The 26,482-nt window shown below is 52.0% G+C and overlaps 1 protein-coding gene across 1 annotated transcript in view; it reads left to right on the top strand.

The window, feature by feature from the left end:
- Window positions 1-26,482, top strand: part of PLEKHD1 (pleckstrin homology domain containing, family D (with coiled-coil domains) member 1) — a 43,955-nt gene that overhangs the window by 12,477 nt on the left and 4,996 nt on the right. The window contains exons 4-10 of the mRNA XM_010846819.1: window positions 78-175; window positions 15,354-15,447; window positions 15,771-15,860; window positions 16,079-16,155; window positions 16,996-17,087; window positions 18,299-18,351; window positions 24,736-24,830. Of these exons, the coding sequence (XP_010845121.1) occupies window positions 78-175; window positions 15,354-15,447; window positions 15,771-15,860; window positions 16,079-16,155; window positions 16,996-17,087; window positions 18,299-18,351; window positions 24,736-24,830 (599 nt within the window). The remainder of the gene's footprint in view (window positions 1-77; window positions 176-15,353; window positions 15,448-15,770; window positions 15,861-16,078; window positions 16,156-16,995; window positions 17,088-18,298; window positions 18,352-24,735; window positions 24,831-26,482) is intronic.

Raw genomic sequence — 26,482 nt, 5'->3', positions numbered from 1 at the left:
GCCGCGGGTAGCCCCGCCGAGGCAGGATGTTCACGTCCAAGTCCAACTCGGTGTCGCCCTCGCCGTCTCTGGAGCAGGCTGACTCGGACGCGCTAGACATCAGCACCAAGGTGCAGCTCTACGGTGTGCTGTGGAAGCGGTCTTTCGGGAGGCCGTCGGCCAAGTGGTCCCGGCGGTGAGTGCCCCTCCCGCGCCAAGTGAGGACCACCTGGGGAGGGAACCAGGGCCTAAGGACCCCCTACCGAACCCCTCACTGCCGTCCTGCGCCTGCCTTCCTTGTGACCTTGGCCTCGCCCCGTTTCGCTCTTCGGGGGCTTCTCCTGGAAGATGTGGATCCCAACCCTGGACCGGGTCATCCCTGCCCGAGGCTGGTCGAGCCGCTGAGTTCTCTGTGGAATGAATCTAAGTCGGGCTGGGGAGAGGGGGCGCGAGCAGAAGAGATCGTGGCCGTGGTTGGAGCCCAGTTGGGTCAGATTGGGCCGTACTCTGCAGCGGAGAAAGAAGCCCTGTCTTCAGCCAAACAGCCTCCCTGGGACCCCGCCCCCAGTGCCATCATATTCATATCCCTCTGCCCCAGGCTTCTAGAAGTGGGCGTAGAGGTGGGGCATGGGTGTCCTCCCTTCCACCCCCCACTTCCACCCAAGCCCAACAACCTGGTACACGCAGGGAGGGAGCTTCTGAAAGGCACTGGCCAGGGGAGAGAGAAGGGCCTGGGAGAGTCTGGGTCCACCCCTGGAGGAGTCTTATTGGGAACTGGGGCTTCCCAGGTGGAAGCTGGGGCTTCTTTAGTTGTAAAGAACCTGCCTGCCAACGCAGGAGATGTAAGAGACTGAGTTGGATCCCTGGGTTGGGAAGATCCCCTGGAGGAGGGCATGGCAACTCACTCTAATTTTCTTGGCTGGGAAATCCCGTGGATAGAGGAGCCTGGCAGGCTACAGTCCTTGGGGTCACAAAGAGTTGGAAAGGACTGAAGCGACTTAGCACGCACATGCAGTCATGTGTGTCTTTAAACTGGGCCTACAGAAGAGAGACTCCAGTGCTTCAGGCAGAGAAGCTGGGACAGAAAGGAGGGGCTCTTGGGGGTTGGGGGAAGGGAGATGGGGCAGGACTGAGCATGGATGGGTCCTGTCAGAAGGACTGATCCTGTGGAAGGGGTGGTGGGTAAGGTCAAAGCAGCCTGGGTCTTCAGCCTCAGCTTCCAGGTCCCAGCTCCAAGGCCACTCCTCAGAGGATGGTAGCTACTCATAACTGAGCCTGGAAGGTATTGGAGGAAGGGGGAGTTCACAGCCCTGAACTTGCAGGAATCTCCCAGTGCTGGTTTCAGGAGCAATGGGCCATCTTCTGGAAATTTTTCACCTTCAGGGCGATCTCAGCTCTGAGATTTGCTGTGTGATGGCCCCTGCCTGGAGGCATGACCCTGCCAGGAAACTAGGAGGGGGTCCAGATGCCCCATCCATCCCACCCTGTGCATCTGCCCCTGAGCACGGGGGCTCCCTTTGTGCCCAGGAACACAGTCCAGAGGGACATGGTTATAGTTGGTTTTGATGTTCTGTTTTGATGAATAATTTAATATGTCTACAGAACAAACGGAGCTGTGGATGCTGTTTCACATTTTACACACCTGGTTTCTGCTGGACTTCTCTTTGGGGTTTAATGGGGTGGTGGCTCCTTGAGTTCCTCCAAAGTTAAGCTTATCTCTGATCCCCTGAGGGGAGGCCTGGGGCAGCAGAGAAGCCATGTTGTAAGGGGTTTCCAGGGCTGTGTAATCTGAGCAGCAGCTCTCAAGCACCAGGAGCAGGCTTGTCTCTACCAAGGGCATCAAGTGGGTATGGGGAGGCAGCTTATAAATTCAAGAACTGTTAGCAGAATGCACCCCACCACCCCCTTCTACCTCAGTTGCTCCAGGCAGACAACACTCCTCTGTTGGGTCTAGCTGCTGTCCTTGGTATTACCTTTGGGTCTTGTCCTCCAAGACGTCCCTTTCCATGCATTTTCACCTGACGGCATTCCTAGTAAGTGCTGGGGATCTGCAGCCCCCAGGTCTGTCCCCAGCGCCCCTCACCCACAGGTGTGGGGACTTGGCCACTGCATCTGCAGTTGATTCCAGGCCTGGGAGGCACTGGGGGCAAAAGTTCCCCAGCCACAAGCACAGTGATGGAGCCCGGGAGCCTTGGAGAGCTGTAGCACCGCCCCCCCACCCCCCCCCCAAGAATCTCCACCAGTAGCTCCCACAGCCACTCAAAAAATCATCCAGCCCAAGTCAGAACAGTGTATACACTCTGCAAAGTCCTCCAGCCCCCTTCCAAGGAGATTTTCATACTCTTGTTCCTTCATGGGAATTCTGGAGTTGCCCCTGTGTGAAGATTCCTCCTTCCCTGGGACTCAGGAAAGAGGTAACATTCCCCTGACCTCTCTAGGCCTCTGTCCATTCTCACAGATAAACACACACACACGTGATTTAGCCTTGGGTCAGCAACAGCCAGCCAGAGAGGGTCTGGAATGGGGCGGGGGGAGGCCTGATGCTAAGCTTAGCCCCTTCACTTCCCAGCAGGGCCCCTTGGGCCCCACTTACCTATCTGTGGCCTCTTTGGACTCCAGCTAATTAGCAGCCACAGGAAGGCCTGTGGAGGGGGCACTCAGGCCTGCCACCGCAGAGCCCTGCCATTAGAGCGATCGATGCCATGGTTGAGGGGGGAAGCAGCTAAGAGGAGGGGGCCTGGAAAGGCTCCTGAGCTGCATAAATAACTCATGGGCAGGATGGGAGCGGCTGCGGCCAGCTGGGTTCTGTAAAGCCTCTTCCGCCCAGGGCCTGTCTCGGGGCCTGTGCCGCCAGCTCCTAGTGCCTGAGTAGCCCTTCCCTTCCCAGGGTGGGAAGATGCCCTTGAGCTGAAGGGCCAGCTTTTCTCCCCTATGAACAACAAAAAGACAAAGGAATCCACAGAGTTTTTTAGCAGTAATCAGAGGATCTGGGAGGTGTCTAGAGGGTGACTCCTCCCCCTCACCTGTGAGCAGTGGAGACACAGGTGCTCAGAGACAAGTAGGACAGGAGTGAAGCCTCTCTGCCTGGGCCATTGTCAGCCACGCAGTGGCACTGGTCTAGCAGACAGGCCAGCTCTCTCCCAGGGCTTCATTCTTTTCCCAGCATTCCAGTTGTTGTTCAGTCGCGAAGTCACGTTCGACTCTGAGACCCCATGGACTGCAGCATGCCAGGCTTCCCTGTCCTTCACTGTCTCCCGGAGTTTGCTCAAACCCGTGTCCATTGAGCGGATGATGCCATCCCACCATCTCATCCTCTGTTGCCCACTTCTCCTCTTGCCCTCAGTCTTCTTTTCCAGCATCAGGGTCTTTTCCAATGAGTCGGCTGGTGGCCAAAATATTGGAGTGTCAGCTTCAGCATCAGTCCTTCCAGTGAATATTCAGGGTTGATCTCCTTTAGGATTGACTGGTTTAATCTCCTTGCAGTCCAATCCACTCCCTAATCGCTCTCCACATCTCCCAAGGCTGGAGCCTCTGATGAGGAGGGCCCAGGTGACTCCTTCCTGCACCTGGGACATCTACACTCGTGTCCCCCCACGTCCCCCGGGTATAAGGTGACCGGTGGGCCCTGGGCATCAGCTCACTCCTGTGGAGCACCTGCGAGTCCTGCCTCAGGGAGCTGGGACTCACGGTGTCCGCTAAGTGCCAGGGGAACCCTGGAGACGAGGGGGCCTCATTTCCCAAATCTCAGGCCACAACCTGCACAGGTGTGGAAAGATGATCTGTGCAGCTGGTGTTCATCCCGCCAAAAGACTTGAGGAGACTTTCTTCCCACAGAGATTTGGGCCTGGGAGTTTCAGCCTTGGCTCTGAGCACTGCTTCCTAAAGGCGACACTGTGACACTGTCTCAGAGGGCTGGGGGGCGGAGAGCTGGCCCGTCCCCTCCACTCAGGCTCAGCCTCACTGCAGTGACACCAGGACTTGGTCTCGCTTCCTGGCTCACATAGCCTTTCTCACGGCTGACTGGGAGGTGTCCCCCCAGCATGGCTGCAACATTTCTGTCTGTTCTATCCCAGTCTGCAGGCCCCTCTTTTTTTTTTATAATCAGATTGTGCTCTCCCAACTTCTTTCAGAATGACTGTTTGGGTGGGCAGTGGCCAGGTGGCAGCTCAGAGTTCTCCCCAGATCCATCTAAGATGGTGGCATCAAAGTTGTTTTGAGTCCTTAGTTTAAGTATGATCTGGGTACAGTCTCCAGATCCTAGCGTAGCTATAAGATGAAATGGCACCCATTATGTCAGGCTTCATTGGGGTCACGTGACGATTTGCCTGGCCTGAAGTTAAATGAGTTGCTTATGCAAATAAGACATACTTCTCCCTCCCCACCCCCAGGAGCTGTCTTTAGAGGGTACTGATGGGTTGTCTGAAAACAAGGGCCAGAACTCAAGCGGAACACTTTCAGGCGATTCAACTGCCTTATGTCCAAGACTTGGAAATATAAAGCAGTTTCTTTTGAGAGCGGTTGTGGCCCTGGTGGCAAGTGAACCCAGGCTCAGAGGCAGGTGCCCTGAGTTCCAGTCCCAGCTCTGCAGGTGACCAGCTCTGTGACCCAGGCCAAGGCACAGCTGCCTCACATCTCACTGGCTGGCAGTGTCTCATCCGTCAAATGGAAATGGATCCAATTGTGACGTTTACACTCTGTTCCATGGTGATTGTAACGGTGCCTTAACTCCACCACAGGGAGGCGGGGGGCAGAAGGTGGGTTCCACGGTCCCCTCCTACTTCTCCCAGTGCCTCTGCATTACTGCCTGCTTGGCATAGTAAGCTTGTCTTTACTATGTTGTTCAAAGAATTCTGCTAACTTGTTTTTTATTTTTTAAAATTGGAGTATAATTCCCAGGTGGCTCAAGTGGTAAAGAACCTACCTGCCAAAGCAGGAGACGCAAGAGATGTGGTTTGATCCCTGGGTTGGGAAGATCCCCAGGAGGAGGAAATGGCAACCCACTCCAGTATTCTTGCCTGAAAAACCCCATGGACAGAGGAGCCCGGTGGGCTACAGTCCATGGGGTCACAAAGTCAGACATGACTGAGTGAGCATGCACACAATTGTTTTATGATGTTGTGTTAGTTTCTGCTGTACAACAATGTGAATCAGCTATAGGCATACATATATCCCCTCTGCTAACATTTTTTGGAGCCCCTTGGACTTGGTGATCTTTGCATAAACCCTCACTTGTCATCACCCAGGTACTTCACAGGCAGGATTTTTTGCTGTCCTGCCATCTCAGACCTAGAGCCAGACAAGTAACAGAGGCCAGGGTGGGCATTCCCTGAGTGTACCAGGCTGCCCGGAATGAACAAAAAGGGATATGCACTGGGAGCTGTGTCATTTCTGCCACTTCTAAAAGGGACACTTCTGATAAGCCGTCCTTCCCTGGCTCTAGGATTTACTTGACTCTGCACCCCACACCTCCTTTCTCAGTGCCCGAGGAGCTCAGGGCTGAGGAAGCCTGGGTGCTGCTCCTGTTCTGGATGTTGGTGTCCCCAGGAAGAAGAGGCCGCCAGGCTGGGTGTCCTGCCTTCCTGGAACAGGTAACCCATGGCCTTTCACACTTCCACAGGCCAGGGTTTCTGCTGATCCCCAGGGGCTCTAAGTTCTTGTTTCCTTATCTGTGGGTGAACTGGCTGCCCAGCGTAGGTGCTCCTTGTTGCATTAGCAGATATGGACTCTGGCTCCTTCCTCAGTCTCCCCCCACATCCCCACCGCCACACTGATGCACCAGCCTCCACACAAGCTTTCTGGGGGCCTTGTAGACTGTGTGAAAGGAAAGTAAGTGTTCAACTCTTTGCGACCCCATGGACTGTAGCCCACCAGGCTCCTCTGTCCATGGGATTCTCCAGACAAGTATACTGGAGTGGGTTGCCATTTCCTGCTTCAGCGTGAAGAGAAGGTTTGTCAAAGAGCAGGGTGGAGAGGTATTTAAATCCCAGAGGTGCAAGCACCTGGTTGGGTCAGTTCCCTGGTTTCCTGAGCCTTCCAGATACTGCATCTCACTACCACCAGGGCTGGGATTGTTCGATGCTGTCTCTTGACCCTGTAGGGCCCAGGCTGTTGGATCTTCCCTGCATCCTCTCTCCTCTGCCCTCTTCCCTCACCCCACCTCCCTTCTGCCCTCCAGGATTCCCCCCACTCCAAGTTTCTCTCACTCTGTGATGCAACGCCCTTCCCAGCGCCTACACTCACACTTGGCTTTGCCCCTCCAAGCCTTCGGAACAGTGTAGATGGGCCTTGCTTTGCCAGGACCCATCCAACTTAGAAGGTACCTGTGAGTCTGCTGCTGCTACTGCTAAGTCGCTTCAGTTGTGTCCGACTCTGTGTGACCCCATAGACAGCAGCCTACCAGGCTCCCCTGTCCTTGGGATTCTCCAGGCAAGAACACTGGAGTGGGTTGCTATTTCCTTCTCCAATGCATGAAAGTGAAAAGTGAAAGTGAAGTTGCTCAGTCGGGTCCGGCTCTAGCCTACCAGGCTCCTCCGTCCATGGGATTTTCCAGGCAAAAGTACCTGAGGGGGTGCCATTGCCTTCTCTGACCTGTGGGTCTAAGTAGCCTTTTTTGCTTGCTTCCAGCTGGATCTACTGTGAGGCCCATGTTGACCATCACACTCTGCTTGAGCCCTTGTTGCCTTCAGGGCACTGAGGAGGGGAGTAAAGGTGGAAGCAAAGCTGAGGAAAACCTTCCTGGGCTCCCTGGTTCAGCTCGGACGGCACCTTGTCTGCCTTGCACCTCAGTTAGTGTCCTGGCCCTCGTGTCATCCCAGACTCTGCTCTCCCTCCCTTGTCTATTCAGCAAGCTCTGCTGACTTTTATCAGCAACAACCAAGAACTCTAATCTGCCCCTCTGCCCAGCTGTGGCACCCTCTGAGACACCTCCACGTCTAAAACTGCAAGGTGACCTCACAAGGGCCCTTTTGAAGCCCACTGGCAGCTCCCGTCATCTGCCATAAGGGGCCCCACCTTCTCACAGGGACCACAAGCCCCACCCGTGTCTGGTCCCCACTGCTGTCTTTGACTTGAACTCACCTCTCACTCCCCTCCCCCACACCACTGCTCACCCCTCTGGCACTTAGCTGCCAGTGATACCTGGCGTGTTCTGATAGCCTTGAAACACAGTGTTCGTTGCATCTGCTGTGCCTTCTGTCTGAGATGCTTCTCCACTTCCCTCGTCCCCTAGACATTCCTATTCATCCTTCCAAACCCTGCTGAGTTGTCACCCCCTCTCGGAGAACATTCCAGGCTGGACACCCAAACGATTCATTCCTCACCCATCTGTCTTCCTGTTTCTCATACAAATTTACAAAGTGGCAGGGTACCCTGGTGCTTTACAATGTTCCCAGCTCCCCACTTGCCAGCTGTGTAACCTGGGGCATGCTACTTAACCTCTCTGTTCTCCGCTCATTTCATCTGGCTCATGTGAGGAGTGAATGGTTAACAACCATTCTGATGTTATTAAAACAGTGCCTGGCACAAAGGAGAAGCTGTAAAAGCATTGGCTGTGTTTTAAATTATTGATTTGTACAATCAGTGTTTGCCTGTAAGCTCCCTGAGGACAGGAAATCATCAAGCCCAGACTGTACCAGGAGATTTGCTCATGCTCTCTGACCTGAGCTGGCCAGGGGCTTGCAGTCACCTTGCAGAGAGAAGCTCTAAGAAGACAAATCACGATGCCAGGTCTGAAGCAGTAAGGAGAGCCAACAGTAGTGGTGAGAGGGGCTGGGCATCAGAGAACAGAGCGGCTGAGAACCTGAGCTTTGTCAGTGTGTTACCCAGCCAACTTTGCTTGCCTGACACACAGCAAGCCAGATGCTGAGCCACCCAGCTTTGCAGCAGAGATAAGGTTTATTCACGAGGCAGCCAAGTGAGGAGTCGGGAGAGTTAATCTCAAATCTGCCTCCCCAGAGGCAAGCAGCTTGGGGTATTTATGGTCTAAACAAGAAGGGAGTCTGAGGCATGGGGGGGAGGTGACTGGAGGAAGGAGGTGAAGGAGTCTGTGTTCTGCACAGGCGCATCTGAGTTACATGCTTCTTTATGGAAGGCATGTGCAAATTCCAGGTAAGTCCGATATGGAGGGAACCTGGGCTGTGACGTCACCTGTGGGGCGAGCAGGTCTATTCTGTGCAGACTCTGATCAGATGTGTTGGGTCCTCCCAGTTTCAGCCAGTTTGTTGTGTAACAAGCAGAGGGCTTTTAAACAAGCTCTTCCCTTATCTGGTGGTCTGTTAAGACAAGCTCAAGAATTTGTGTTAGTCACCAGTTTCTGTTACGGATTTTTCAGCCCATGGCTCATGCTTTCAGTCCTCCCCTATCTCTTGATTCAGTTCCTCAGCTTTGGCAGAAGAGGACCACATTCTGCTGATAAGGGTGGAAAGCCTTTGGAGAATTAGAGGAATGGAATTGTTTTGCGTTTGATTGCAAACATGGGACCATGTTTAGGATCTGGGTTTTTTTCCTCTTTTGAAGGCAGGCGCTTTAGTCTTTATGTTGAATAATCATCATATGAATTAGAGTTTGGGGCTTAAGGATACGTGGCAAAGAGCAAGTACAGGGTTTTACCAAGAAGGAGTATAAATCCTAGCCAGCTCACAGGAGAATGACAGTCTAGGGGACTTCCCTAGTCGTCCAGTGTTTAGGACTTTGCCTGCCACTGTAGGGGGTGAGGGTTCAAACCCTGGTTGGGGAGTTAGGTCCCACAAACCCTGGGGCCAAAACACCAAAACATGAAAAAACCAGAAGCAATATTGTAGCAAATAAAAGACTTTAAAAATGGTTCCATATCAAGAAAGAAAATCTTAGAAAAAAAAGACAGTTTAAGTAATCCTAGTTATAGGATTACTAGATATAGATATAGATATATCCTAGATATAGACCTAGTTCCTTACAGAATCCACGAGAAGGTATTTCCTAAGAATCCAGGTTCTTCGGGTGACACTTGTTGGAGCCAAGTTGCATAATTTTTTCTCAGTAGGTTTTAACTTCCAACGTGGTGTTAGTATACACATAACATGAGCTACTGGCCGCCACACACGTGCTCCTTCTCTGCTGCAAACCTCGGCGTCTCAGCATTTGGCTTGCTGCACGTCGGGCTGACGAACCTGGTCTGGTAACAAGCCGGCAAACTGAATTCCCGGTCTGCCCCTTACTAGCTGCTAAATCAGTGAAGTGGAAATACAGCCCCAACTCTCAGAGTTGTCGTGAGAGATTAAATCAGATAATGTCAATAAAACACTTAGAAAAGTGAGCGTCTTGGTACCTGGTAAATTTTCCTTCATCTAGAGGTGAAATTCTTTAAGACCAGAGAGAAGACACAGCCAGGGCAGACACAGACCCTTTACTCATGTACACGCTCTGGGCTTCACTGAAGCTTAGGACTAGACAGGGAGACCCCAGGGGCTAGGACTGGAGACCAAGCTTTGCCCAGGACTGAAGTTGGCCTGGGTAGAAGGGTGAGCTTTGGACAGGAGGGAGGGGCGGGTGCAGGAAAGGGCTGTGTATTTGGAGGACAGCGAGTTGGCCAGCTGGGCTGAAGCCAAGAGCTCTTGCCAGTAGTTTTTTGAGCACAAATGGGAAAGGAGGTCAGGGGAGGCAGTGGCAGACACTGAACCTAATAATAATAAATATTATTAGTAGTAATAAAAGTAAATGTTTAAGGAACATTTACCATGTGTCACACAATGTTCAAAGACTTTATGTGAACAACTCTTTTCGTTATCCCAACAACCCTAAGAGATATATGTACTATTAGTGTTTTCAAGTTCCCCTGGGGGACCAGAGCCCTAGAGAGATCAGAGGACTTGCCCTGGTCACACAGCTGGTAAGTGGCAGAGTTCTGATGCTTGTCTACCCCAGCCTTGAAACCTACTGCCTTTGGCCCATCTGTTTCCTGCCCAGGTGATGGCCCAAAGGCCAAAGCAGCTTCTGAGGCAGTGTGGTATGGGAGTAGGAACAGAGGCTGTTGTCTGTGTTTCCAGTCCCAGGTCTACCTCTACCCTGGCTATATGACCTTGCATGTGTAGCTTCATCTCTTAGCCTCAGTTTCCTCATCTGTAAAATGGGAACAAAAAGCCCTACCTTCCAGGATTATTACATGGATCAAATGCTGATACCTAGGGCTTCCCTGGTGGCTCAGACAGTAAAGAATCTGCCTGCAATGCCAGAGACCGGGTTCAATATCTGGGTCAGGAAGATCCCCTAGAGAAGGTAATGGCAACCCACTCCAGTATTCTTGCCTGGAGAATTCCATGGACAGTGGAGCCCGGTGGGCTACAGTCTATGGGGTCGCAGAGTCAGACACAATTGACCAACTAACACTTTCATTTTTTCTTTCACATCCAGCATGGAAAGCAGCACATGAGAACAGCTAAACAACCAGTGTCTATCTCCAGCCCTTATTCAGTGAGCCCAACTCGGCAGGACTCAGAAGGAGGCAGCCCCTGGCTTGTGGTCAGAATGAGAACCCCGGGAGTAAGGGGATGTTGGAGGAAGGGGCAGGAAGAGGAAGCATCCCTCTGTGCAGGGCACTCTGACCTTGGGCCCCCACTGCTGCAGAGAAGCTGAGAGTCATCGGCTGGAGCAGCGGGCAGGCACTGAGACAGGGTTACAAGCAAAGCCAGCCCTTTGGGTCCTCGAAGTGACCTTGCCAGATGTACCCTTTGTTGGGCGATCCTCCTCCTTGCCAGCCAGGGAGTCACCCTCCTCCTCCAGGTCCATGCCAGCTCCCTTCCCTTGATTCCCATCCCCACCCAAAGCAAACCAAGAGCAGCTGCAGCCAGACCAAGGCTTGGCATGCATGGCACGTGACCCTTCATGACCCCTGTAGCCATGGGAGCCCCTAGCTCTGCTGAAGTCTGGAACAAAGCATGCCCTGGACATCCGTCTTCCCCTGCCTCTCAGCGGGCACAGAGAGGAGGGCCGTGACATCCTACGTGGCAGACGGGTGTGGAGGACTTTTCATGCCTTCATTCCCTGGGTCCTTTCCTGTCCCTCCTGTGGCCCCAGCCCCGAAGGGATCCCATGCATGACCCCCTAGCCCTCCAGCAACGGTCTGTCCTCAGCCCAGCGGCTGGACTGAGCCTTCTGCCATGCAAATTGGATTGCATCGCTCCCCTCAGAACCCTCCAGTACCTGTCCCTCCTACTCAGAGGAAAAATCAGCCTCTATCAACTAGCAGTCTGATTTTCAGCAGGTCATGTCACCTTTCTGCTTCATTTCTGCCCATAGAAAATGTAGACACCTGCCTCATAGGATAATAAAAGTGTTAGTCGCTCAGTCATTAACAACTCTTTGCAACCCCGTGGACTGTAGCCTGCCAGGCTCCTCTGTCCACAGAAATCTCCAGGCAAGAATACTGGAGTGGGTTGCCGTTTCCTTCTCCAAGGGATCTTCTCCACCCAAGGACTGAACCCAAGTCTCCCGAATTTCTGGCAGATTCTTTACTGTCTGAGCCACCAGGGAAGCCCTTATTGGATAATGCTGCTGCTACTGCTAAGTCGCTTCAGTTGTGTCCGACTCTGTGCGACCCCATAGACACTGGAGTGGGTTGCCATTTCCTTCTCCAACGCATGAAAGTGAAAAGTGAAAGTGAAGTCGCTCAGTTGTGTCCGACTCTTCGAGATCCCATGGACTGCAGCCTACCAAGGCTCCTCAGTCCATGGAATTTTCCAGGCAAGACTACTGGAGTGGGGTGCCATTGCCTTCTCCAATTGTCGGATAATAGTGAGTGTTAAATGTATTAACAAAGGTAACTACTTGCAATAACATATTGCTTGGGGTAAGTGCTAAATAAACGTTAGCTTTATCATTAATGCTATTATAGTAGCCAACAGGGCCTTACACAATCTGCTTTCTACCTGGTTCCTTCTGCTGCAGCCACATTGCAGTTCCTTCCAGAACCAGGCACACTTCCCATTCCAGGGCCTTTGCACCTACGGCTCCTCTGCCTGGAACACTTACCTTTCCACAGATAATGCCTTCAGGCTCTCCTTGACCACTTTGTTTAATATCAAAACCTCGCCCACCCACGCCTCACCCCATCAATTCCCCTGGTTTATTTTCCTCTATAGCATTTATCAACATCTGGTACTTTGCAAGTCTTTCTTTCTAACTTAGTTACTGTCTGCCTCCCCACTACACACACTCAAGTATAAGCTCTATGGGAACAGGGATTTGTGTCTCTCTTGTCCACATCTCTGTCCCCGACACTCAGAACATTGCCTGGCACAGGTGGAAGTGCAGCGATTATTTATTGAACCAATGAACGTTTCTTCAGAGCAGCCCCAGGAGACAGGTTCTCGAAGCCTCATTTTGTAGAGGAGCTTTGAAGGGAAGACCCTGCAAGGCTGGGAGCCTGCTGGAGGCTGTGGCTTGAGGGATATGGATTGTTTGCCTCCAGAGCCCTGTTTTCTCCCTGCCCGTGTGTCTAGTGACCATCTGTCTGCCACCTTCACTGAATCCCCGGCACAGTGCTTTGCTCTGAGTGAGGAGGAGTCTCTAGAAGTGTCACAAAGGCAAGGAAGTATTTATCTTGGTCAGCTCAGGCAAATACCATAGCTTGAATAAACAATCTGTTACACTGTTAAACCCTCTGCTCAACAACAGAAATTTATTTTCCTAGGAGGCTGAAAGTCTGAGATCAGGTTCTGACGTAAGCAGGTTCTTTCTGGGAAGGACTCTCTTCCTGGCTTGTCGATGGCTGCCTTCTCACTGTGTTCTAAAGGGGCCAAGTGGGAGAGCAAATGCTTCATCTTAATAGGATCGGATTGTGGCCCCACTTCTTGACCTCATGTAACCTTAACTACTATCTAAAGACTACTTCCAGGGACTGCCTTGGTAGTCCTGTGGTTAAGAGTCCACCTTCCAATGCAGGGGCTGCAGATTTGATCCCTGGTTGGGATGGGAGAGCTAGGATCCCACATGCCTTGGGACCAAAAAACCAAAACATAAAACAGAAGCAATATTGTAGCAAATTCAATAGAAACTTTAAAAATGGTCCACAAGAACCTTAGAAAAATCTTAAAAAATCTTAAAAATCTTAAAAAAAAAAAAAGACCCTGTCTCCAGATACGGTCACATTGGAGGTTAGGGCTTCAACTTATAAATCTGGGGGAATACAGTTCATTCCATAGCAGTATTTCAGTAACCACTGAAAGGGGAGGAGAAGGGTCCCTAAGAGGCGGTCCTGTGTCCCCTGCCTCCCATTTTCCTGTGGGTGACAGGACTGTGGAGATGTGCCACTCAGTCCAGTCCTGGCTCTTCTTCAGATTGGCAGAGTGATGAGCACAGTCTCATCTGATCCTCACAATAACCAGATGAGGTCCATGTTATCACTCCCATTCTACAAGTGAATAAACTGAGGCTCAGAGAGGCAAGCTTACTTGGTCTAGCCCCTCCCCCTTCCCCCCCGACCCCAGGCTGAGAAATGACAGGTCTGTGTTCTTATCTGCTCTATGAATTTCCTTTGAAACTGTCAGGGGACATCTCTCTTGTCCCACAGGGCCGAAGGACCATGACAGGTCCTCCAGACAAGAGTGAGCACCCAGGGTGCGGCAGTGGTGCTAAGTGCCAAGTGCATGGCAGGTCAGCACGTACAGGAGCTGGTCTGGTCACCAACGGTGAGACAGTTTCAGCCAGGTGAAGAGAGAGAGGGTGGGCATTCCTGGGAAAACTGTGTGGTCTCTTTCTCAGGATCGTGCAAGACAGAGTGAGGCGGGAGGCAGAGAGCTTAGTGTTCGTGGGGCCAAGGGGCTAAAGGGCAGAAGTGGCAGGAAGGCTGAGAAAATGGGCAGGGGTCAGGTGCTGGGGGGCCCAGAACGTGCCTACTGTTCTGCAGACAGTGGTATTCGTGTGTTCTTCCTCCACTGGAGGGTGGGGTTGGCGGCGGGGTGAATCGGCTTTAGCAGGAAGTCACCTCTGAGGTCCACAGCTGTCCTCAGTGTCTGGGTGGGCCGAGAGGGTCCATGCAAATAAAGAGCATGGGTGGGGTGGGGTGCACAGCAAAGGACAGAGCTGAGCTCCTTTCCTGGGGGAGGTGAGACAGCAGCTGTCGGCAATCACAACGACCCTCCCACTGTAGCTGTGGCCTCGGGAGCGTCCCCATGGCTGGTGGCACCTTCAGAGATTCACCAGCCCCTTTTCGAGTCCCTCCCAAGAGGGTGGGTCCAACCAGGGGTGTGCCAGTGAATGTTTAACCACTTGCTCTCTTGGGGGTGGGGTGGGGTGGAGCCCTTGATGTTTTGTAGCATTTGATGATTTCCATGGTGTAAATATTCCCACTCTGACTGATATCAGCTACCGGTGTGATGTCACTGAACTCAGAGCAGGGGAAAGTCATGCTGTTGGCCGTCATGAGCCCATCTGAGCGGTGTTTCTAGCTCCCCCTAGTCCCATGGCTCCAACAGCAGCATTAGCAGCTGCCCCAGGAGGATGGAGCTATCACTCTGGGCTTTCAGGTCCAGCTGGATCTTCTCCTGGTGTCTTATCTAGTCATCAGTCCTGTGAGAGTCCCCTGGGTGGATGCAAGAGCTCCGCCTGTGGGCATCAAAGTCAGAAAGCACCAAGGGCCTAGAGATCCCAAAGTGAAAGTGTTAGTCACTCAGTCGTGTCTGACTCTTTGCGACCCCATGGACTGTAGCCCGCCAGGCTCCTCTGTCCATGGGATTCTCCAGGCGAGAATACTGGAGTGGGTAGCCATTCCCTTCCCCAGGAGATTTTCCTGACCCCAGGGATCGAACCCACATCTCCTGCACTGGAGGTGGATTCCTTACTGTCTGAGCCCCCAGGGAAGCCCTAAGTTAGCCCCAGGGCCCAGAAAGGAGGCCTTGGAACATCCAAGACCAAAGGCAATGCAGGTGTCACATGTAGGCTGCAGGCCTGGCCTCACCAGCCTGGTACCCACATGCCATTTGATTGCCAGTCTTCAAGACCACTTGTCAAAAGACCCACTTTGGAACTGTGGGTCCTCCAGCCCTTCTCCTGCCCCTCCTGGGGTAGACTCACAGGGCTGAAGGTACCTGAGGGGAAGGACCACAGATACCCCCCTGTGCCAAAGGGGGTGGCTCAGCGGCTGGAGGAGCCAGCCGTGGAGGCTGCCTGTGGGCCTCCCACTTCCGCTCGTCCACTGGCGTGAGGGTGGGCTGCCTGTTGGTGGGGGGCTGGCCAGCTGAGGACTTTGCCTGGATGTGGCACGTGAGTTGGCAAAGATGAGTCTGCACAGTGTCCTCGTGGGCTCCCCACGTGAGCACAGATGCCCCAAGGGTGCTCTTGTCATCCCGAGAAACCTCACCCCTTCCCTCCTGTTTGCCCCTCCTCCCCACCACCCACTATAGGTTTTGCATCATCAAAGAGAGCTTCCTTCTTTACTACTCTGAGAGCGAAAAAAAGAGCTTTGAAACCAATAAATACTTCAATATCCATCCCAAGGTGAGGGGCCTCTCCCCAGGGCACAGTCGGGAGGGCCCAGTGGGAACAACAGGGGACGGTATCCTCTGAGGGGAGGGTGCTCTCCGGTGTCTTGCTCAGGTCCCACAGAGAGTCTTTGTCGTGGGGCGGAGGGCGGGGGCGGCGCACAAGCCACCCTGGCCCCCTCCCAGGCTGTGTCCCTCCTGTGTCCCTCTGGGAGAGTTCTGGTCTGGCTTCTAGCCTCAAGCCTTTAGCAACACCTGGATATTGGCTGAGGCTCCCAGAGGCCTTTGGTGACCTGGGCTGGGTGGGGAATGGGGGCCACTGTCCTGGTTCTTTCTCAGGGTGTCATCCCTCTGGGCGGCTGCCTGGTGGAAGCCAAGGAAGAGCCCAGCATGCCCTATGCCATGAAAATCTCCCACCAGGATTTCCACGTGAGTAAGGCTCTCCGCTTGGCCTGGGCTCCGCAGAAACAGAGCAGATTCCCTGGGACCCCAGGCTCCCTGGGGGCATCCCCTCCAGTGGGCTTGCCTGAGAAGAGTGTCAGTGACTTGGGGACATGGGTGAGAGCATGGAGCAGGCCTGCAGAGGCCGAGTGGTGGCTCCTGGAGTGGCTCCTCTCAGGCACACCCGTGTCTTCTCTTCCTGGCAGGGGACCATCTTGCTGGCCGCCGAGTCGGAGTTTGAGCAGACCCAGTGGCTGGAGATGCTGCAGGAGTCTGGGAAGGTGTAAGTGCACCTGGGCAGGAAGCGGGGGCAGCCTGACGGTCTGGAAGGGGAAAGAGTGTGGGCTAAGCCAACCCTGACCTCCCTGCCTCTCGACTGGGATCCTGGTGGGCATGGAGACACCCTGGGAGAGGGCAGGGTGGGAAGCACAGGGCTGGGGGGAGCTGGTTTGTGTGGGGAGTGGAGATGGACCAGATTTAGAGAATCTTTGGGGAGTCTTCTAAATAAGATTCGAGCAAAGTGAGCTTTGCTTGTTTAGAGTCACAGGTGGCATACGTAGACACCATTTGTCTCCTACTCTCGGGAGCAAATCCAGTGTCACTATTGAGAAGTTGGCAGCCTCCTGACACCCATCCCATCTCCCCAGGCCCTAAGTTATCCTAGCACAGACCAGTGGTTTGCCCAGGTACAGAAACCTCCAGCCCAACACAGCCCATTTGCACACAGACCCCTGTCTCAGCCCCTGCCTATTTGTGGTGGGCTGTGCTTTTGGTTCCACAGATGATTCTGAGTGGTGCCCTGGGCCAGGCCTTGTGGCAGGTGGTGGGCGTTCAGTGGTCTAGAAAGCAGCCCAGGAAGCAATCTCTTTCCTGCTCCCAAAGTGCTATTGGCCCAGCCTCTGGTGGCCCACTTTGCAGGCTGGGCCAGCCTCCGGGGACTGTAGTGGATCGATGCTGGTGGCACGCCCAGAGTCACGGGGCCCAGGGTGGGTGCGGCTGGGATTCTGGGGAGAAAGGATGACGAGGACACACTCTGCACGTTCTCTTTCTCCTCCAGCCTTCTGTTTTAACAGTTGTGTGTGTCTTCCTCTTCTCTCCTGTTCCATCTGCCCTCCCTCCCCAGGACTTGGAAGAATGCCCAGCTGGGAGAAGCCATGATCAAGAGCCTGGAGGCCCAGGGGCTGCAGTTGGCCAAGGAGAAGCAGGAGTATTTAGGTTGGCTGAGGGATGGGCTGCAAACAGGCTCTCTGGTGATAGCATTTCAGGGCCAGGGGCTGCAGCCCAAGGTTTGGCGCAGGACTGAGGGAGCGTGTCTTGGGTAGGGGTTTAGCAGGCTCCAAGGAGCCGGAGACCAGCCCAGAGCCTGGGGGGCTATATGGCATGATATGAGTCCTCTGGGTTGGCATGACAGGAGGCAAGAGAGCCTAGTGGTTAGGAGCCTGAGCTCTGGACCCAGCTTTGTCATTTATCCATCAGCTGTGTGGATCTTTAGGCAGCTCATCTTAAGCCTCAGTTTCCTCACCCTTAAACTGGAGACAAAATTAGCCCCCAACTTTTAGAGGTGGTGGAAATGCCTAGAAACACCTGTGTCTGGTGTGCAGCAAGGGCCCCACAAATGGAGAGAATGTTGCCCCCAGACCCCAGTTCTCACCCCCAACCCTCTTTAAGGTTCTAGGCCCATGTGCCCCTGATTGGCTAGTGGTTGTTGTCCAATTGTTAAGTTGGGTCTGACGCTTTGAGACCTCGTGGGCAGCAGCATGCCATGGACTGCAGCACGCCAGTCTTCCCTGTACTTGATTGTCTCCTGGAGTTTGCTCAAACTCATGTCCATTGAGTAGGTGATGCCATGCAACCATCTCATCCTCTGTTGCCCCCTTCTCTTCCTACCCTCAATTCTTCCCAGCATCAGGGTCTTTTCCAATGAGATTAGCTGGTAGGCATGCTCTGTAAGAAGACAGTAAGTCTGGGAGGTTGGTCCTTTGCCTGCGACCCTCTCCCTTACTGCCTCCTTAAACATGTGGGGACCAGAGCACTGACTCCCCTCTGCCTGCTCTAGACACCCTCTGCTCCCAGGACCTGCCTTACTTCACTAGCCAGACATCAGTGCAAAGGTTAACAGCACAATGGGGGTGCAGAGACGCACTTGAGCTTCAAAGATGAGATGTCATTTTCTTGTGAATGTACAACGCGGGGTCATTGCCAGGAGAGGAGGGTAGCAGATCAGGCCAGCACAGAGTTTGCAGCCCCAGGAGCTGGCCCCTCCTGGCCCCTCAGTGGCCAACCCCGGCTGGCCTTGGGGCCAGCAGTGCCAACCTCATCCTTGGAAGGAGCTGGGGGCAATGGAGGCGTGACCCCTGAGGCAGTGACCCCTCAGGACTGGATCTGCAGTGAGCATCTTGTGAGAGTGTGTATGCTTGCTTTGGCAGACAAACTGATGGAAGAGACCGAAGAACTCTGCCTTCAGAGGGAGCAGAGAGAGGTAGGGGCACGTTGAGGCCACTCCCCACCGCCTCCCGCTCTGTGGGCCCTTTCACAGCCGCTGTGCGCTGACCCATGTTCCTAGCATTAGGGAAGGGTATAGGGGAGACGGGTTCCTAGACAACCTGCTGGGAAATCAGATGGGCAGAGCAGGGAAGCTGCTGAGATGACAGTGCTTGGGACTTGCTGTTGCTTTTTGACAAGAAGTGTGTTTCTCCTTACCAATCCCCAGGGAGGAAAGTCAAAAGAGTAGGTGTTCACTTTCTAAAGAAAGAGCCATTCAGAAATTTTATAAGCTGTGTCAGGAGGCAACGAGCTTCTTGTCACTACTGATATTCACAGGAGGATGAGGTGGCCTTTTTCATCCAGAGGGACTTCTGGCCCCATAAAGGTGACTGGGTTGGAAGATATCAGAGGTTCCTTCATCCTCTAAATGTTAACAGACAAGTTTTAAGGAGGCCAAGCATTGGCCGGAGGCAGCCTGTGGGGTGAAGGAGACCCTTGCCTCGTTTGAAGACTAGGGCTGCTGAAATCCACACTATTTGGGATCTCCATGAAACCCTGGGCCTTGCCTGTTCTGAGGAGCCATGAAGGGCAGGGTAGGGTAGTGGTTATCAGTGCTGACTTGGAGCCAGGCTGCCTGTGTCTGGATTGGACCTTCACTGCTTCTGACTGTGTGACCTTGGGCAAGTTACTCCGCCTCTCTGAACATTAATAGCCTTAAGTGAAAAATGGAGATAATAATAGAAGCCATCTTATCAGGATGTTTTGAGGATTAAGTGAGATGTGATATATAAAGTGCTTAGCACAGAGTACGTGCTTAATGAACATATGTGTTTGTTAGTATTACAATCGTTAACTGTGAGTCCATCCTACAATTGAACTGCCTGAGGTCCAAGCCGCAGAATGGCATGCCCCGGCACACCCACAGAAGGAGGGCCTGATTTAGTCCATTTCTCTTTGCCTGGTTCCTGTTGCTTATCTCTCCCAGGCAAGTTCAGGGCTGGGCTCAGTGCCTGCTTCTCTGACTTGATTCTCACAAACCTCTTGCCCTTCCCAACCACCCTCCCTGGGCTTGGGAACAGACTTGACAGTGAAGAAGCATATCACAGGGAAAGAAAAAAAAAGCAGCAGCCTCACGGCGATGTTGCACCCTGAATACTGCTGGGGCCTTTCAGAGTACCTGAACTAGGATGGGCGCTCGATAATGCTGTGGAATGACTTAATATTTTTAATTCTTATAATTTTACATTGCGTCTTGATTTTTAGCCGGTAGGACAGTCCACCCTCATTTTTCTTCTTCCAAAATGTTATCAGGTATTCTCACCCATTTTTTTCTTCCAGCTGGATTTCAGTGTCATTTTGTTAATTACAAAAACCCAACCAACCAAACAAACAGAGAAGGAAATCTGAGGATTTTTATTAGGATCGCATGGATTTGAGGATTGGCGTGGTGACAGCATTGAGCCTTCTCCCCCCAGCTACATGTGGCCCCTAGGATCAGGCTCTCAAATGGGTCCCTCCTGTATTAGAGTGTGGGCATTTTCTTTTGACTGTTCTGTACATTTTGAGAAGTGAGACAGGGTAGATTGTCAGCAACTTAAAGGCAGGTAATTTAGGAAGCCAGGGGATGGGATGGAGTGACAGATACAGCCACTGGCAGGGGGAGACAGACTTATCCATCAGAGAGGCTAAATCTGGGGCAGCAGTCAGCCCGAGGAAAATTTAGACACTCTATCTAGGTCTTTAGCCAGGAAATGAGGCCAGCAGAGACCCACTGCTCACAGGCCTCGCTTAAAGCCCTAGCACGCTGAAGGAGGGAGGCCGGCCAGCTGTGAATTTCCTGGGTTTTAGGTACAAAATGTGAGTGAGACTCACTAGAGTCCAGCTGGTGCCCCGGTGAAGGCTGCCCCGGGCTGGCAGGAGGGAGAGGAGGGTGTTCAAGTTCACATTTCTGGGGCAGCTGTGTGCTCTAGATGGAGAATAGAACTCCCTGAGTCATGCTGTCCAGGGTTTCCCTCCCTTGCCTTGTTCATCTATATTATGGATCCACCTGCCCCCGTATCCTTTCCCATCTGCATCCAGGTCACAGAGATGCTCTGGGAATGCCTTGCTTGGGCCACTTAGAAAGGCATGTGGTACCCTGGCCCAGTGATAAGTTGAAGATTCTCTGATCTTTAAGAGGTAGTTTGGCTTCAGAGGAGACGCAGGGTCTGGTACCAGTCTATCACTAACTGTGTGACCGTGGGCACGTTTGTCTCCGTGTTGCTCCGGTAAGAGTGATGGCTGTACCTGGCTGGCTCCCAGGTTGCTGTGGGGCTCATTGAAACAGAAGGCAGGGGGTGCTTTGTGGACCAGTAAGGTCTGGGCCGACGGGCGCTGTGTGATCATGTGGCTCTGACATCCTCCACGTGGTAGAAAGGGCCAGGAACTCAAGGGGCACGAGCTGAGAGTTCAAAGGGCACTGTCCTGGGCTCTTCTGCCCTGAGATCAAAAGATAATGCCTTTAGGACTTCCCCAGTAGTCCAGTAGTTAAGGTTCTGTGCTTTCATTGCAAAGGGCGTGGGTTCAATCCCTGGTCCATGAAGTTCCGCCTCCGCGTGGTGCAGACAAAAACAAAATAAAACAATGTTCTGCCTTTCTCCAGAAGACAATGCCCTTCCTTGGGCACAGGTCCCTCAGGTGTCCGTGGCTCCTTTGGGCATGGTCGCATCACTCTTATCCCCTGGGGGAGGGCAGCTGTCCTGTCTTCCCTCTTCTGATTGAACTGTGAGAGTTCAACCTTGCACGTGGGCAGGCACACGGGAAATCAGAAATGCACAGGACCCTTCAGGCAGGGTTCTTGCCTGTGGAGTGCTCCCAGTCAGAACTCAGACTCTTGGAGCTGGAAAGGACCTCTCCCTTTTAGGTGAGACTCTCAGGTGACCTCCCTGATGGGTGTTGATGGTGATTCTGCCACGGGCAGCTTAGGAGATGTCCTTTGCATTATTGTTCCATTATTTGAAAGCTCTTCTTTCCTTGGAACTGGAATCTGCTTTCTACCGACTTCTTTCCAGCCTCATACTTTGGCAACTTAGTAAGTCCAACAGTCACTGACAGACGCATGATGTGGTGGATGAAGACTTGAGCTGCTGTGGGTCTTAGCTGACCGCAGCCTGTGGCAGGGGGCCTCAAAGACTCGTGCCGTCTTGGGCTGCATGAACAGGAGCTTCTAGCTGCTTCAGGCTTATAGACTGTGTGTGCCACTCCAGTCAGCATTCTTAGGCTACACTTGGACAGCATTTAAGAATCATCTGGATGAAATGGAAGATGGGAAAGAAGTCAGCATCCAGGAAGAAGATTCTCTTTCTTTTTGCTCTTTAATATAGACCTTTCTCCCATAATGGTAGAAATCATGCTTTTTGTAGAAAACTTAGAAAACGTGAAAAAGAAAACAAGTTTTACCTTTAACCCTACAACTCCACAGACAATTACTGTCAATTCAGCTTTTTTCTTTGTCTTTGTTCCTGTAGATTATTCTTATATATATTTTAAACCTAATAGGGTCATATTAGATACTCAGTCTTATGGGCTTTTTCATGATATCTTTCATTTTACCTTCATTAACACTATACCTTCAGCAATTTTCCATGTCATTCAATATTTTTTGAAAATATCAATTTTAATGACCAAGCACTGATTGTGATGTTCATTAATCTTCTACTTTTGGACATCTAGGCTGTTTTCACTATTATAAATTATGCCACAGTGAACATCTTTGTATATAAATCTTGGTCTACTTTTCTAATTATTTCCCTAGGATAAATTCCTATAGGTGGAATTACTGACTCAAAGGGCAAGAACTTTTAGACCTTCTGATGCATATGGCCAAACTGCTTTTTAAAAATATGTACCTATTGACACTCCCATCAGCAGTGTATGGACATTTCCATGGGGTTTTAATAATTTATTTTCTCTCATTTTCAATTATAAAAAGACACCACAGAGTAATAGTAAGTAAAGGGAAATATTTGCAAGTTGAGGTATTGGAAAAAGGGGTCTCTCCAGGCCAAGAGGCTGAGAACATGGGAGGGTGTCCTCCAGTCAGGTCCTATCTGATCTGTTCTGAAGCAGCAAAAGCCAGGTGCCCATAAGAGCCAAGTGCCCTTGTGACTTCTCAGGTCTAAGCCCAGGGATGCCTCCAGGCTGTAACAGCCCTGCCACAGCAGGTAGAGGCCACCAGAGAGAGAGAGGAAATACGAATCTGAGGCCACATCAGTGTTTATCGTCATTCACAATACCATATGTCAGCTACTGAGAATGTATGAGAACAGAGGCTTTCCAACTTTTTGAAGCTCTGAACTCTTCTTGGATTAAAAAGAGGGAGGTCTACAAGAATAAAATTTTAAATATATTTATATTATGTCTGCATGTGGCTGTGTCTACTGCCATCACACACAACCCCAAAATATTAGTGGTATTGAAGGGCAAAGGTCTATTTCTCACTCAGCTACATGGCTCAGCCGGGGCTCTGCTCCATGCCTCCTCGCTTGGGGAACCCAGGCTCATGGAAGCTCCACTGTTAGCAGCAGCATTGGCTGACGTGGCAGGGAAGGGAACACAGCGTGTCACGCCCTGTCTGTAAAAGGCATCTGCTCGGAGGGACACACTTCTGTTCACGTTCCACTGGCCTCGGCCAGGCCCATAGGCCCCCACCAACTTTTACAGGTGGACTGTGGCCGTGCAGTGTTCCACGAGGACATCAGAGTCCTGTGAGCAGCCCCAGGGATGACCACTTATGAGCCACACCTAAAATGCCAGTAATAATTATAAGGGGAAAAAATAGCAACTTTTTGGGTAAAAAGCTTAGGGGTGAAGGACATAGGGTTTGGAATCGGACTCTTCCCTTTCCTTGGATTTTATTCCTTCTCTGATTCTCCTCAAGGCCAAGGGCAATTTCCCCCTATAGGCAGCACCCAACCCCCCACCGACTTCCCTGGCAGGGTTTGCATTATCCTTGAGAACAAAGCCTCTGGGTGAAAAATGAGGGCGTAATTCAGAACTAGAAGATAAGAGAGAATGTGCATCTAGAAATAATATTCTCCCACAGAGTAATATGTGGAGGAACAAAGCAGTTGTCACAAAATGCTTCTAACCACCCTTGGCTTGACGTGTACCCACCAATACTACCTGTTACTGAACCCCAGGAATACAGGTCCCCTGGGGGAGCACCTGCTTGCTGGGAAAACACTTGTGCTTGCCAGCAGATTTGAAGGAACTGGTCCGGTTCCCTGGGTCAGCTAGTCCTGGGCTTTCTGCCTCACCTGTTCCCTTGGGGGTGAGTCCAGGGGAAGCTGCCACCAATGCTCATTGTTTCCTGGATGCCTTGAGAAAAAGTCTTTATTCTGTGACTTTGGGGTTGAGAATGGCTTTTCTTAGTCACTTCTAACAAATGCCACTCCAGAGATCTTGAATGGAAACGTACACCCACACATTTCACTTCAGGGCTTGGGGGTCAGCCAACACACTTTAGGTGCGAGTGACTGGAGCTGCCCAGCAGAGCGGACATCTAAAATTATCGTAGTCTGTTGTAGAATGCTCAGATGCTCAGCTGTGTCCAATTCTTTGCAACCCCATGGACTGTAGCCCACAAGGCTCCTCTGTCCATGGGATTTTCCAGGCAAGAATACTGGAATGGGTTGCCATTTCCTTCTCCAGGGGAGCTTCCCAACCCAGCGATTGAACCCATGTATCTTATATCTCCTGCATTAGCAGATTCTTTACCAAACATCCAGTCATAAGAGGGCTTCCCAGGTGGTGCCAGTGGTAAAGAACCCACCTGCCAATACAGGAGGATAAGAGATACCAGTTCAATCCCTGGGTGGGGAAGATTCCCTGGAGGAGGGTATGGCAACCCACTCCAGGACTCTTGCCTGGAGAATCCCAGGGACAGAGGAGCCTGGCAGGTTACAGAGAGGTCTGACATGACCTAGGATGCATGCATGCCAGTCGTAAGAACTAATGTTGGGATAATTTCTAAACCCTGCCCTCAGCATGCTAAGTGTGTTTTTGTTTCATTTTGTTTGTTGATTGTTAACATTTTTATTGAAGTATAGTTGATTTACAATGTTGTTTTAGTGTTGGGCATACAACAGAAGTGATTCAATTATATGTCTGTATATATATTCTTTTGTGAAGTGTTGTAAATGAGCCCAGCGCATCACAGATCTTGGTTTCACTGAGGCTGTGTATCACTGAGTGGGATCAGGACTCCTCAGGGCTTAATTCTAAGTCTGGTACCGATTGTACTGAATCCCAGGGTGTCCTCTGGGTTAGAGCGGGGGTTCCTGACCCCATGGCTGCTTTGCTGTCTCTGACTCTTTTCTTCCTCTCTGATTCTCTCCAGGCTCTTGAGCGCCTGAACCAGGTGCTGGAGGCCGAGAAGCAGCAGTTTGAGGAGGTGGTACAGGAGCTGAGGATGGAGCAGGAACAGATCAAGAGGTGGCTGTGGTGCCCTGGTGGGGCGGGGGTAGGGAGAGGAGGGTGCACCCAGGCTAGGACGTGTAGGACCTGCGTGTCCCGCCAGGCTGGTGAGGCTTCCCCCCAGGAGATCCTCACTGGTCAGTGACTTAGTTTGGACCCGTCCAGCGTCCTTTTTCTAGGCCCCCCAAAGCTCCAGGCCTTGGGGGGCCTAGAAAAAGCCATAGACCCCACACCAAGGGGTCACTTCTGCCCAGGGGAGTGTGAGGCATGGGCAGGTGCAAGCAGACCTCCCCACCGGCAGCGAGCCCCTCCTGCTGCGTCACACCCCCCTTACCCCAGGGCAGACAGGACAGGCTGGTCTGGAGGTGCCCCTGGCCAAGACCCGACCCAACACTCCCTGTCTTTTCTGCACAGTCTCTTCACGTTCTGGCTAATGATGCCTGTCCCTTGGGATTTTTTTTTTAAACTGTGTATGGTTTGCAAACCCAATTGTACATTATAATCATCTAAGAGGATTATTAGGGCTTCCCCCATGGTTCGGCAGGTAAAGAATCTGCCTGCAGTGCAGGAGACATAGGAGACACAGGTTCGATCCCTGGGTCGGGAAGATCCCCTGGAGGAGCAAATGGCAACCCACTCCAGTATTCTTGCCTGAAAAAATCCCAAGGACAGAGGAGCCTTGTGGACTAAGTTCATGGGGTCGCAAGGAGTCAGACACAACTGAGCAAGGAAACAGCACACACAAGAGGATTACTAATAGAATCTGCTGAAAGTAGAACCCAGAAATCTATATTTTAAAAAGTTTTCCGGGTCATTCTGATGCAGTCGACCCATGAACTTGGAGACAACCGCTCTGGGTACTGTAGGTGGTTTTGGTTGTAGTCACCACCATCACCACTACTGATTATCAGTGATAACCCAGAAGGATATTTTTCTTGTAACACCCTTATAAAAGAAAGTCACTGGACATGTATTTTGGGGCAGAAGAAGCTCAGAGAAACTCACCAGCTAATAGCCAGCTAATTCTGGAAGTACCTGGAAGTAATACTTCCATAATTGTGCCAGATCCTGGAGTGGAAGATAAGTCTCCTCCCTTGAGGATCTGGTTGGGAAAACCAGACTCACACCCAGGAAATATCAACAATACTTCCCATAATGTGCAAACAGGTGCTCAGAGGCGTAGCACAGACTCCCTGTGTTATAGGAATTAAGATATATGTGTGATCCCTGTGGGCTTCAACAGGTTAGATTGAGATGGGCCTTGAGGGGTGGTAGGAGTTTGAAGACTGGGCAGAAAGGAAAAACATCCCAAGCAAGGGGAAGGGGACTCAGGCTTATTAAAATAGCAGCAAGGAGTTTGTCACCCCAGAGAAGGGCCTCAGCCACATCCCATGTCAAGGTGAGTAGGTTCTAGCAAGAGCTGTCCTGGGAAGACAGGGAGTGAGGTTTTCATTTCTCCAGCTCTCCTCTCTGCCCTTGGGGTGGCCTTGGATTTACTCTGACAGATTCCTGTGTACCTGGAGCAGGTGACTTCAGACTCACTTGGCCGGAATCTCCTTCATTCAGCCCAGGGCCCCTACAGCTGCTGGCAGGACCCAGCCATGTGAGGAGCTGGCCTTCAGAGAGCCCTCTGAGCCATACAGAGAGGTGTGGCGGAAGCCACAATGGGG

Source organism: Bison bison, unplaced genomic scaffold (assembly GCF_000754665.1).
Source record: "Bison bison bison isolate TAMUID 2011002044 unplaced genomic scaffold, Bison_UMD1.0 scf7180017864239, whole genome shotgun sequence".
In the NCBI taxonomy this organism is placed as follows: domain Eukaryota; kingdom Metazoa; phylum Chordata; class Mammalia; order Artiodactyla; family Bovidae; genus Bison; species Bison bison.
This window is presented reverse-complemented; position numbering and strand designations above follow the sequence as displayed.